Source organism: Schistocerca serialis, unplaced genomic scaffold, assembly GCF_023864345.2.
Source record: "Schistocerca serialis cubense isolate TAMUIC-IGC-003099 unplaced genomic scaffold, iqSchSeri2.2 HiC_scaffold_1261, whole genome shotgun sequence".
Lineage (NCBI taxonomy): Eukaryota > Metazoa > Arthropoda > Insecta > Orthoptera > Acrididae > Schistocerca > Schistocerca serialis.
The window spans coordinates 7,046,904-7,059,273 of record NW_026047471.1 but is presented as its reverse complement, the minus strand read 5'-3'; the positions used below and the strand labels follow the sequence as shown (position 1 = coordinate 7,059,273).

At 47.0% G+C, this 12,370-nt stretch overlaps 1 protein-coding gene across 1 annotated transcript in view; it reads right to left on the bottom strand.

Annotated features, from left to right (window-relative positions):
• LOC126438148 (L-dopachrome tautomerase yellow-f2-like) overlaps positions 1–12,370 on the bottom strand; it is a 119,572-nt gene that overhangs the window by 40,676 nt on the left and 66,526 nt on the right. The window contains exon 2 of the mRNA XM_050090524.1: positions 5,211–5,520. Coding sequence (XP_049946481.1) covers positions 5,211–5,520 — 310 coding nt within the window. The remainder of the gene's footprint in view (positions 1–5,210; positions 5,521–12,370) is intronic.

The window sequence follows — 12,370 nt, the reverse complement described above, 5'->3', positions numbered from 1 at the left end:
ACCAGTCAGGTTCCTTTCAGAATATGCTGATACAATTACTCCGTAATTAAAATCACATACAACCTCCCACTCGACGAAAGATCCGTACCTAAAGGCTGGAAAGCTGCACAAGTCACATCAGTACCAAGAAAAAAATAGAGTATTTCGCTGAATTACGGACACATATCACTAACGTCGATTTTCTGTAGGATCTTGGAACACACACTGTGCTCGAACATTATGAATCACCTAGAAGAAAACGATTTATTGACAAATGGCCAACACGGATCCAGAAAATATCGTTCCTGTGAAACACAACTCTCACGAAGTAATGAGTGCTATTGACAGGGGATTCCAAATTGATTCCATATTTTTAGATTTCCAGACGGATTTTGACACCGTTCCTCACCAGCAATTTCTAATTAAAACGCGAATCTATGGGGTATCGTCTTAGTTAAGTGTCTGGGTTCGTGATTTCCTGCCAGAAAGGTCACAGTTCGTAGTAACTGGCACGAAGTCGCCGAGTAAAGCGGAAGTAACATCAGGCGTTCCCCAACGAAGTGTTATGGGCCTTCTGCGGTTTCTGATGTACATAAACGATTTGGGAGACAATCTGAGCAGTCCACTTGGTTTGTTTGGAGAAGATGCAGTCATTTACCTTCTTATAAAGTCATCAGATGATCAAAACGAATTGAGAAATGATTTAGACATGACGCCTGTTGTTGTTGTGGTCTTCAGTCGGAAGACTGGTTTGATGCAGTTCTCCGTGCTATCCTATCTTTTGCAAGCAAGCCATTTTATCTCCAAGTAACTAATGCAACCTACATCCTACTGAATCTGCTTACTGTATTCATGTCTAGTTCTCCCTCTAAGATTTTTCCCCCTCACACCTCACTCCATTAATGAGTCACAGAATGTGTCCTAGAAACCGATCCTTTCTTCTAGTCACGTTGTGCCACAAGTTTCTTTTCTCCCCAGTTCCATTCACTACCTCCTCATTAGTTACGTGACCTATCCATCTAATATTCAGTATTCTTCTCAGCAATACATTTCAAAAGCTTCTATTCTCTTCTTGTCTACACTGTTTATCGTCCTTGTTTCATTTCCATATATGGCTACAGTCCATACAAATATTTCCAGAAAAGACTTGCTGGCGCTTTCCTTGTCATTGCCAGTCTACATTTTATATCCTCTCTGCTTCAACCATCATCAGTTATTTTGCAGCTCAAATAGCACAACTCGTCTGCAAGCCGACTGCTGTGGCCGAGCGGTTCTAGGCGCTTCAGTGTGGAACCGCGCGACCGCTACGGTCGCAGGTTCGAATCCTGCCTATGGAATGGATGTGTGTTATGTCCTTGGGTTAGTTAGTTTAAGTAGTTTTAATGTTATAGGGGACTGATGACCTCAGATGTTAAGTCCCACAGTGCTCAGAGCCATTTTTTTTTCGTCTTCAACTTTGTCTCATCGCCTAAACTAATTCCGTCAGATCATCTGATTTAATTCGACTACATTCCATTACTCTCGTTTTGCTTTTGTTGATGTTCATCTTATATCCTCCTTTCAAGACAATGTACATTCCGCTGAACTGCTCTTCCAAGACTTTAGCTGTCTCTGACAGAATTACGCCATCGGCAAAACTCGAAGTTTTTATTTCCTCTCCCTGGACTTGGCAGAACCGTAAGAAAATGTACTGATCTACTAAAGAGATCTCTTACAGTACGCTTGTCCATCCTCTTCTGGAGTAACTGCATCAGGCAGGATTGACGGAGGGTATCGAAAGAGTTCAACGAAAGGCAGTTCATTTTGTCCTATCGAGAAATAGGGGAGAGGGTGCTACGGATGTGATACACGAATTGGTGTAGCTGCCATTAAAACAAAGGCGTTTTCCTCTGCGGCACGACCTTCTCATGAAATTTGTCGCCAATTTTCTCCTCAGAGAGTGAAAATATTTTGTTTGTGCCCACTTACATTGAAAAAAAGATACCAGAGATGCAATAGGGCTCCTACGAATCTTGGGAGAAAGGTTTATTGAAAAAGGAAGAGACCTATATATGTGCTTCATCGATTTAGAAAAGGCATTTGACAATGTGGTTTGGGACAAGCTGGCGACTATTATGAGGGAAAAGAGAGTGGACTGGAAAACCAGAAGACTTATAAACTCATTGTACCTTAATCAAAAAGTTTCAGTTAAAGTGAGAGGAGAAAGTACAAACTGGATCAGACTAGGGAAAGGAGTAAGACAAGGATGCTGTTTATCACCTACTCTTTTCAACCTGTACTTGGAAAATATGATTGACCAATGCTCATTAGATAACAAAGGAGTAGAAATTGGAGGAAGAAGAGTAGGGTGCTTGAGATTTGCTGATGACATGGTCCTTCTAGCCACAGGGGAAAAAGAATTACAGGATTTGGTGGACGCCATTGCAACTAACGGAAAAAATAAGGAATGAAAATTAACACAAATAAAACAAAAGTATTGGCAATAGGAGGAAATAAGGAAACAAAAATTGTGCTGAATAGAGAAACACTAGAACAGGCGCAAAATTTTAAGTATCTTGGAAGCAGGATAGACACCGACTGGAAGTGCACCACAGAAATTAAAACAAGGATAGCAATGGCAAAAGAGGCGTTTTATAGGAAAAGGAGAATCTTCTGCAGCGGTATGGACAGAGAACTCAGAAAGAGACTCATAAAATGTATGGAGTGTTCTTCTATATGGCGCTGAAACATGGACTATGAGGAAAAAAGACAGAGAGAGGCTGGAGGCTTTTGAGATCTGGACATGGCGGAAGGTGGAAAAATAAGTTGGATGGACAGAGTAAAAAATGAAGAGGTACTGAGAAGAGTGGGAGAGAAAAGGCAGTTACTAAATGTAATTAAGAGAAGAAAAAGAAATTTGGATTGGGCATACATTAAGAAAGAATGACGGACTGATAAAAACAGTTTTAGAAGGTTATGTAGAAGGGAAAAGGAAGCGAGGAAGGAAGAGATTCCAGATACTGGATGACATGATGGACGGTACAACATACAGCAGCCTTAAGAAGGAAGCAATGGATCGCAGAAAATGGAGAGGCAAAGGACCTGCTAATATAGCAGATAACTGATGATGATGATGAATAGAATAAGAGAAATCAGAGCTTTTTTTACTTTATTGGATTTCGATTTCCCTTCGCCCCAGAGGGGGGGGGGAGGGGGGGCAGGTTGGCAGCAGCACAATACGCCACTCTGCAGCCTAGAGAAAAGCTAAAAATTAGAATTAGGAGATTGAACAATAAAAGCAGGTGACAAAACGGTGGCTGTTAAAAAGTGAAACAAGGCGAAAAAGTTGCGAAGAAAATACAAAAGCAAAAGATCGGTGATAGTGATTGAAACACTTAGTAAGTAGACAGTCACAGTTAAAAAACACATCGACAGTCTGGTTTTTGTTCGCAACAGTTAAAAACACACCTAGTGACAATATGGTGGCTCGTTGTAACACTGACAGGGGACCTACAACATTGAACACTCACTTTAAAAAGCACTATAGCGGTGACACGGCGGCAGATGGGAGCGCGGGGGGGGGGGGGGGGGGGAGGACCCCGAGTGATGAGGGAGGAAAAGGGGGGAGGAGAGGGAAAGAAAAAGGGGGGAGGCGATGGAGGGAGAGGACATAGAAAAGAATGGGGCTGGGTGGACGTTTGAAGGAGTGGGGAAGGTAGTGGCGGGGAAAGCAAAAGATCTTGGGGGAGAGAAGGGAGGCAGAGAGAGGATAGGCAGGGAAAAACAAAACAGTGTGGTAGGGGGGAGGGAGAGAGGGAGCCTTGGAAAAGGGCAGAGGGAGGGAGGGGAAGGTGAGGATCAGAGTTGAGAGGAGGGATAAACGGAGGGAGAGAGGGAACCATCCAGGAGGGGGAGTAGATGGAAGCAACCTTTTGGAGAAGGGTAGGGGGGACGCAATGGTGAAGGAGTGGCAGAGGGCAGGGGTTGAAGAGGAGAAGAGAAATCGGGGGATGAGGGGGATCAAGTCCGCAGGAGGTGTAGAGGATGTGGATATGTTCTAGGAAAAGCAGCAGATGGGAGAAAAGCATCAGGTCATAGAGGATCCACATGGGGGATGGGAGGCATGTAGCAAAGGCAAGGCGGACTGCATGGTGCTCGAGGATGTGGAGGGAGACATAGAATTTGGGAGGGGGTGGATATCCAAGTGGGACTGGCATAATGGAGGATGGGATGAATTAATGATTTGTAGTTGTGGAGGATGGTAGAGGGGTTCAACCCCCATGTCTGGCCAGAGAGGAGTTTAAAGAGTCAGAGGCAGTTGTGGGCTTTGGATTGGATAGGAGATGAGGGATCCAGGTGAGGTGATGGTCAATGGTGAGGCCAAGGTAGGAGAGGATGGGGGAGAGGCGGACAGGAAGGGCGCAGATGGTAAAAGAATCAAGGAGCCAGAAGGAGCGAGTGGTATAAGCTACAATGATTGCCTGGGTCTTGGAAGGATTGATTTTCTGGAGCCATGCAGTAAAAAGGTCAAGATGATTCTGGAGAAGGTGGTGGGACCACTGAAGGGTAGATGCGAGGGCAAGGAAGGCGGTGTCATTGGCATACTGCAGGAGGTGTACTGGAGGGGGTGGTTGGAGCATATCTGCCATGTACAGGAGATAGAGGAGATGGGAGAGAACAGAGCCCTGGGGCACACCCACAGAGGGGTGCAGCAATCAGAGTTATAGATGGTAACGTAGGAGGGGCGGTGGGAGAGGAAGGAAGCAATCAGACGGACATAGTTGATAGGAAGGGCTTAGGTCTGGAGTTTAAACAGGAGAGCGGTATCCCACACGCGGTTGTAGGCCTTTTCGAGGTCGAGGAGGACAAAAATGGCAGAGGAACAGGAGTTAAGCTGGAGGGAGAGAGGCGTAGGAGCTGGTCATCAGCAGAGTAGGATGGTCGAAAGCCACATTGGGTGAGAAATCAGAGCTTTTCGAGAGAGAACGGTAGAAAGTAGCTTAAAGGTGGTTCGATGAACCCTCTGGCAGGCACTTAATTGCGAGTTGCAGAGTAGGCATGTGGATGCAGACGTGAACGTAGAACTTATGCACGAACATATTATAATGTGGAAACAACGAAATACGACGAAATCCAATATGGCGTCTCCAAAGTAACGAGTGGAGGACGTCACGTGACCCGACGGGTGTAGCTTGGGCATTTTATCAGTAGTGCGGTCGGTGCGCTTGCTGGAACAGAGCGGTGCGACTTACGGTCGATGTCGACGTATCCGAGCGTGGCGGGCACGCCGGCCTTGCGGCGCGGCACGGTGAGGAAGAGGCGGTCGCGCCAGACGGCGAGCCCCAGCGGCAGGTTGTTGCGCGGCTGGTAGTCGGCGCCCGCGGGCGGCCCGCCGGCCGGCCACGTCCAGTTGATCTGCCGCCACGAGAAGGCCTCGCGCAGCGCGTGCGGCCCGGCCGCGCCGCGCGCCTGCGGCGTCACCGTCGCCAGCAGCACGGCCGCCGACGTCAGCAGCGTCGCCGCCGTCGTCAGCAGCGCCGACGTCGTCATGGCGCGCCGCGTCTGCCGGCACCAGTCGCGCGCTCACTCTGCTGCAGTCGCCGTGGGCGCTTTGGAAAGCGCAGCCTTCGTCGACAAATCTGCCCGATGGCCGTCTTCATCGTGTTCTAAGCACGACGACGTCGACGAGCGGAGGCGCGAGGATGGCGGGGTAGGAGTATGGGTTGCAGGTCGCCAGATGCGATGACGCTGATGTCTGAACTCCTACACTACTGGCCATTAAAATTGCTACACCAAGAAGAAATGCAGATGATAAACAGGTATTCATTGGACAAATATATTATACTACAACTGACAAGTGATTACATTTTCACGCAATTTGGGTGCATAGATCCTGAGAAATCAGTACCCAGAACAACCACCTCTGGCCGTAATATCGGCCTTGATACGCCTGTGCATTGAGTCAAGCAGAGCTTGGATGGCGTGTACAGGTACAGCTGCCCATGCAGCTTCAACACGATACCACAGTTCATAAAGAGTAGTGACTGGCGTATTGTGACGAGCCAGTTGCTCGGCCACCATTGACCAGACGTTATCAATTGGTGACAGATCTGGAGAATGTGCTGGCCAGGGCAGCAGTCGAAGATTTTCTGTATCCAGATAGGCCCGTACAGGACCTGCAACATGCGGTCGTGCATTATCCTGCTGAAATGTAGGGTTTCGCGGGGATCGAATGAAGGGTGGAGCCACGGGTCGTAACACATCTGAAATGTAACGTCCACTGTTCAACGTGCCGTCAATGCGAACAAGAGGTGACCGAGACGTGTAACCAATGGCACTCCGTACCGTCACACCAGGTGATACGCTAGTATGGTTCAAATGGCTCTGAGCACTATGGGGCTCAACTGCTGTGGTCATTAGTCCCCTAGAACTTAGAACTACTTAAACCTAACTAACCTAAGGACATCACACACATCCATGCACGAGGCAGGATTCGAACCTGCGACCGTAGCAGTCGCCCGGTTCCAGACTGTAGCGCCTAGAACCGCACGGCCACTCTGGCCGGCTCTGCTAAGAGTCATTGGATCTCGACCAACGCGAACAGCAATGTCGCGGTCGCAATAGGCTACAATCCGACCTCTATGAATGTCGGAAACGTGATGGTACGCATTTCTCCTTCTTACACAAGGAATCACAACAACGTTTCACCAGGCAACGCCGGTCAACTGCTGTTTGTGTATTAGAATTCGGTTGGAAACTTTCCTCATCTCAGCACGTTGTAGGTGTCGCCACCGGCGCCAACTTTGTGTGAATGCTCTGAAAAGCTAATCATTTGCATATTACAACATCTTTTTCCTGTCGGTTAAATTTCACTTCTGTAGCACATCTTCGTGGTGTAGCAATTTTAATGGCCAGTAGTGTAGAACTGTCCTTAGCGGCTGGAATACTGCACAACATGCAGAACTGCTCGACACCACTGACTGACTGTGTGATGACAAGCGAGGGCATTCGGGGCAGGGAGTGGGTGCATGAGGAGCGAAGGACCGGTGCACAAGGGGCTGATGCTGATGCCAGGATTCCGGGAATAGCCGTGGTGCACTTGGCTAGATGCGATGAGGGAAGAAAATTACTGATGCTGACGTCAGCCAAATATAACAAACACAAATACCCGAACACTGGAATGATCTCTAGGTCGGGGGCCGAGGCTATTTCGTATGCTCAGTGATCCACTACTCCAGCATTGCTGCCCGCCTCAAAATCGACAGTGCCTCTCCCGATAGTGTGGGGTGTGACTGTTAAGATGTCCAGCGCGAGTCTGTGGTATGGGTGCCACGAAACTTACTGGACGCGTGCTCTACAAAACATCTACATCTACATACATACCCCGCAATCCACCATACGGTGCGTGCCGGAGGGTACCTCGTACCACAACTAGCATCTTCTCTGTTCCACTCCCAAACAGAACGAGGGAAAAATGACTGCCTATATGCTCTCTACGAGCCCTAATCTCTCTTATCTTATCTTTGTGGTCTTTCCGCGAAATATAAGTTGGCGGCACTAAAATTGTACTGCAGTCAGCTTCAAATGCTGGTTCTCTAAATTTCCTCAGTAGCGATTCACGAAAAGAACACCTCCTTTCCTCCAGAGACTCCCACCCGAGTTCCTGAAGCATTTCCGTGACACTCGCGTGATGATCGAACCTACCAGTAACAAATCTAGCAGCCCGCCTCTGAATTGCTTCTGTGTCCTCCCTCAATTCGACCTGCTAGGGATCCCAAACGCTCGAGCAGTACTCAAGAATAGATCGTATTAGTGTTTTATAAGCGGTCTCCTTTACAGATGAACCACATCTTCCCAAAATTCTACCAGTGAACCGAAGACGACTATCCGCCTTCCCCACAACTGCCATTACATACTTGTCTCACTTCATATCGCTCTGCAATGTTACTCCCAAATATTTAATGGACGTGACTGTGTCAAGCGCTACACTACTAATGGAGTATTCAAACATTACGGGATTCTTTTCCCTATTCATCTGCATTAATTTATATTTATCTATATTTAGAGAGCTGCCGTTCTTTACACCAATCAAAAATCCTGTCCAAGTCATCTTGTATCCTCCTCAGTCACTCAACGATGACGCCTTCCCGTACACCACAGCATCATCAGCAAAGAGTCGCACACTGCTATCCACCCTATCCAAAAGATCATTTATGTAGATAGAAAACAACAGCGGACCTACAACACTTCCCTGGGGCACTCCAGATGATACCCTCACCTCCGATGAACACTCACCATCGAGGACAACGTACTGGGTTCTATTACTTAAGAAGTCTTCGAGCCAGTCACATATTTGGGAACCAATCCCATAGGTTCGTACCTCAGTTAGGAGTCTGCAGTGGAGCACCGAGTCAAACGGTTTCCGGAAGTCAAGGAATACGGCATCCGTCTGATACCCTTCATCCATGGTTCGCAAGGTATCATGTGAAAGAAGGGCGAGCTGCTTTTCGCAGGAGCGATGCTTTCTAAAGCCGTGCTGATGCATGGACAGCAACTTCTCTGTCTCAAGGAAATTCATTATATTCGAACTGAGAATATCTTCGAGAATCCTGCAACAAACCGATGTTAAGGATATTAGTCTGTAATTATGAGGATCCATCCTTCTACCGTTCTTATATACAGGCGTCACCTGCGCTTTATTTCCAGTCGCTCGGGACTTTACGTCGACCTTTGCGTTGCTAAAAATGGCTAAAAACCTTCAAGTGTGTAATTTCCACGTTCGTTTGTTCTGTTGGCGTTATAACTATCAGCCGCACTGTGTCAGTTACGGAGTCAACAGACATGGGCTTGTTCCACGTTCGACTCACGGTCCGTCACACAGTTTAAATCAGCCAGCTCTGAAATCCCGACCCAACGTGTTCGGAAGCCCGCCAGAGCGCGTGGACCTAGACCGCAGCCGCTAGACGGCGCTCCTTATATTTGCGACCGCTGCGCTCACCGCCTCAGCGATAGTCACAGGCCACACACGACGCGCCTGCCTACCGGCGCCTGTTGCCACGCTACAAGGCTAGCAACTCAGGGGCCCGGACCTCCGTTGTGCTTCGGCTGGGGCTCTTGTATCATTCCTTGTACCAGGTGTATAAGTATGAAACCGGAATTTGGTTGCAATAATTACATGTCTGTTGTTTGAAACTGATAAACAATATTTTATTCAAAATAGTCTCCATTGCTATTTATACAGTTCTCTCCCACCTCTTCGGCAGGCCATGAACGCCACGCAAAAAAAAGAACAGTTCTTCTTCTGAAGCGAACCAGTGAGGGAGCGGCTTTCGTACCTTTTCACATAAATTGAAGCGTTGTTCAGCGACAGCTTGTCCCAGTGATGCAAACAGATGATAATCGAACGGAGCCAAGTCTGGAGAATAAGACGGATGTCCTAGTACGACCCAACTGAACGCCTCGATCGTTTACCTGGCGCGTTTTGCTGTGTGATGGGGCGTCATCATAGAGCAATATGACTCTGTGTTGCCTTTTTCCATATTCCGGTCGTTTTTCACTTAATGCTCGATTTAAATCGATTATTTGCTGTTGGTAGCGAGCAGTGTTAACGGTTTCTCCAGGTGTTAGCAGCTCATAACAGATGACAACTTTCTGATCCCACCAAACGTAGAGCACTGTCTTCTTTTCAAAGCGGTTTGGTCTTGTAGTGGATGTCAACGATTTACGACCCTTAGGATTCTCAGTTTTCACCACATGTCAGTATTCGGTGGAGAAACGACTTTCTTCTGTATCTGGGGAGCAGAATTTCACAAGTGGTCTTTCGATTTGCTTTCTACCTTTCATTCAGTTCATGCGGAACCCATTCTCCTACTTTGTGCACCTTTCCCATACCTTTCAACCGAAGAGAAACGGTTTTTGCGTCACATTAAATTGTTCCGCGAGTTCCTGTAGAGTTTGGGTATCATATTCATCCAATAAGGCCTGAAATTCGTTGTCTTCGAACTTTTTTCGGTGGTTTCTCGCGCAAGTCGTTTCTCACGTCAAAATCACCACTTTTGAACTGTTTGCACAACTCGAAACACTGTGTTTTCTCAAGAGCGTGTTCGCTTTGACAAGCATTCGATGCGATTCTGCAGCAATTTACTTCAAATGAGAATAGAAAACCAATGCTGTCCGCAAATCGTAGTTCGTAGGCACAAAACTCGACACGTTTACGGGTTTCAAACAGGTACCGATGTATGGAGCTTGTTTTACTGTGTGTTGACATTTGTTGTCAGGCGATACAGGAAGCAGATGACGCTGGTGACGTGGTCTCACGGGTGCTACACGACGTCTAGCACCATCTATAGGGAAATTCCCTTTTCATACTTCTACATTTGGTATGCAGCGTTCCTCGATTCCAAATATCGCTGCGTCTGGGCCCTCGACTTTGGTTTACGCTCCGGACTTGTCACTCTATCCTGTTGTTGGTCGTCCATCGCTGTCGTTGTCTTTCGTATTTTTCGGCGACTCACCACCAACGCTCTCGGCGGGTCGGCCACGGTTTCCTGGTAGTGTCCGATGACAGTAACTATACCAGGAATTTTCTAATTATTGCGCACTCAGCTGTGGAGAGAGAATTCATTCTGGATTCAGGGAATTGTCCATAAGGAGTTTGTTTCATTTGGTCATATAGTCACAGGAAACTACTACTGCGATGTTTTGAAGAGATTGAGGGAATACGATACACGCAAACGGCCTCACAGATTGAACAGCAAAGACTGGTTGCTGCACCATGATAATGAACCTGAACGCACCATGCTCATTCTGACGTACCTCGTGAAAAAGAAAACCTCCAAGTGTCCCCCCACGCACCTTTCTGATCTAGCTAAAAAGAGAGAGAAAAAAGAAAAAAAAAACAGCTTCAAATGTCCCCCACGTACCTTACTGATCTAACTCCTTACGATTTCGTCCTCTTCATGAAAATGAAACTGAAGTTGAAAGGGTGGCGTTTCGACTCCATAGAAGAGAAAAGCGAAATCGCAATGAATTCTGAACACGATTCAGTCAACAGAATTCTATCGTTGCTGCCAACAGGGGGAAAATCGCTGGAAGCATTCCATACACCAGGAATATTCGGAAGGACATGTGTAAATTAAAATTTACTGTAAGGTTTATGATTTATACGACGTTATTCATTAAAATTTTCGTTAGCCCCATCTTACGTAGTAGTTCTTATCGCATTCATGAGATCTGCACTTGCGGCTGGTTACGGCGGAGGTTCGAGTCCTCCCTCGGGCTTGGGTGTGTGTGTTTGTCCTTAGTATAATTCAGGTTAAGTACTGTGTAAGCTTAGGGACTGATGACCTTAGCAGTTAAGTCCAATGAGATTTCACACACACACACACACACACACATATATATATATATATATATATATATATATATATATATATATATATATATATATACAGGGTGTTTCAAAAATGACCGGTATATTTGAAACGGCAATAAAAACTAAACGAGCAGCGATAGAAATACACCGTTTGTTGCAATATGCTTGGGACAACAGTACATTTTCAGGCAGACAAACTTTCGAAATTACAGTAGTTACAATTTTCAACAACAGATGGCGCTGCGGTCTGGGAAACTCTATAGTACGATATTTTCCACATATCCATCATGCGTAGCAATAATATGGCGTAGTCTCTGAATGAAATTACCCGAAACCTTTGACAACGTGTCTGGCGGAATGGCTTCACATGCAGATGAGATGTACTGCTTCAGCTGTTCAATTGTTTCTGGATTCTGGCGGTACACCTGGTCTTTCAAGTGTCCCCACAGAAAGAAGTCACAGGGGTTCATGTCTGGCGAATAGGGAGGCCAATCCACGCCGCCTCCTGTATGTTTCGGATAGCCCAAAGCAATACACGATCATCGAAATATTCTTGCATAAACCACGAGGTGTTCGCGTGTCGTCTAAGGCAGTTTGTACCGCCACAAATTCACGAAGAATGTCCAGATAGCGTGATGCAGTAATCGTTTCGGATCTGAAAAATGGGCCAATGATTCCTTTGGAAGAAATGGCGGCCCAGACCAGTACTTTTTGAGGATGCAGGGACGATGGGACTGCAACATGGGGCTTTTCGGTTCCCCATATGCGCCAGTTCTGTTTGTTGACGAAGCCGTCCAGGTAAAAATAAGCTTCGTCAGTAAACCAAATGCTGCTCACATGCATATCGCCGTCATCGATCCTGTGCACTATATCGTTAGCGAATGTCTCTCGTGCAGCAATGGTAGCGGCGCTGAGGGGTTGCCGCGTTTGAATTTGGTATGGATAGAGACGATACGCGGACGTTGGCGTCATTTGGACCGCAGCTGCAACACGGCGAACGGAAACCCGAGGCCGCTGTTGGATCACCTGCTGCACTAG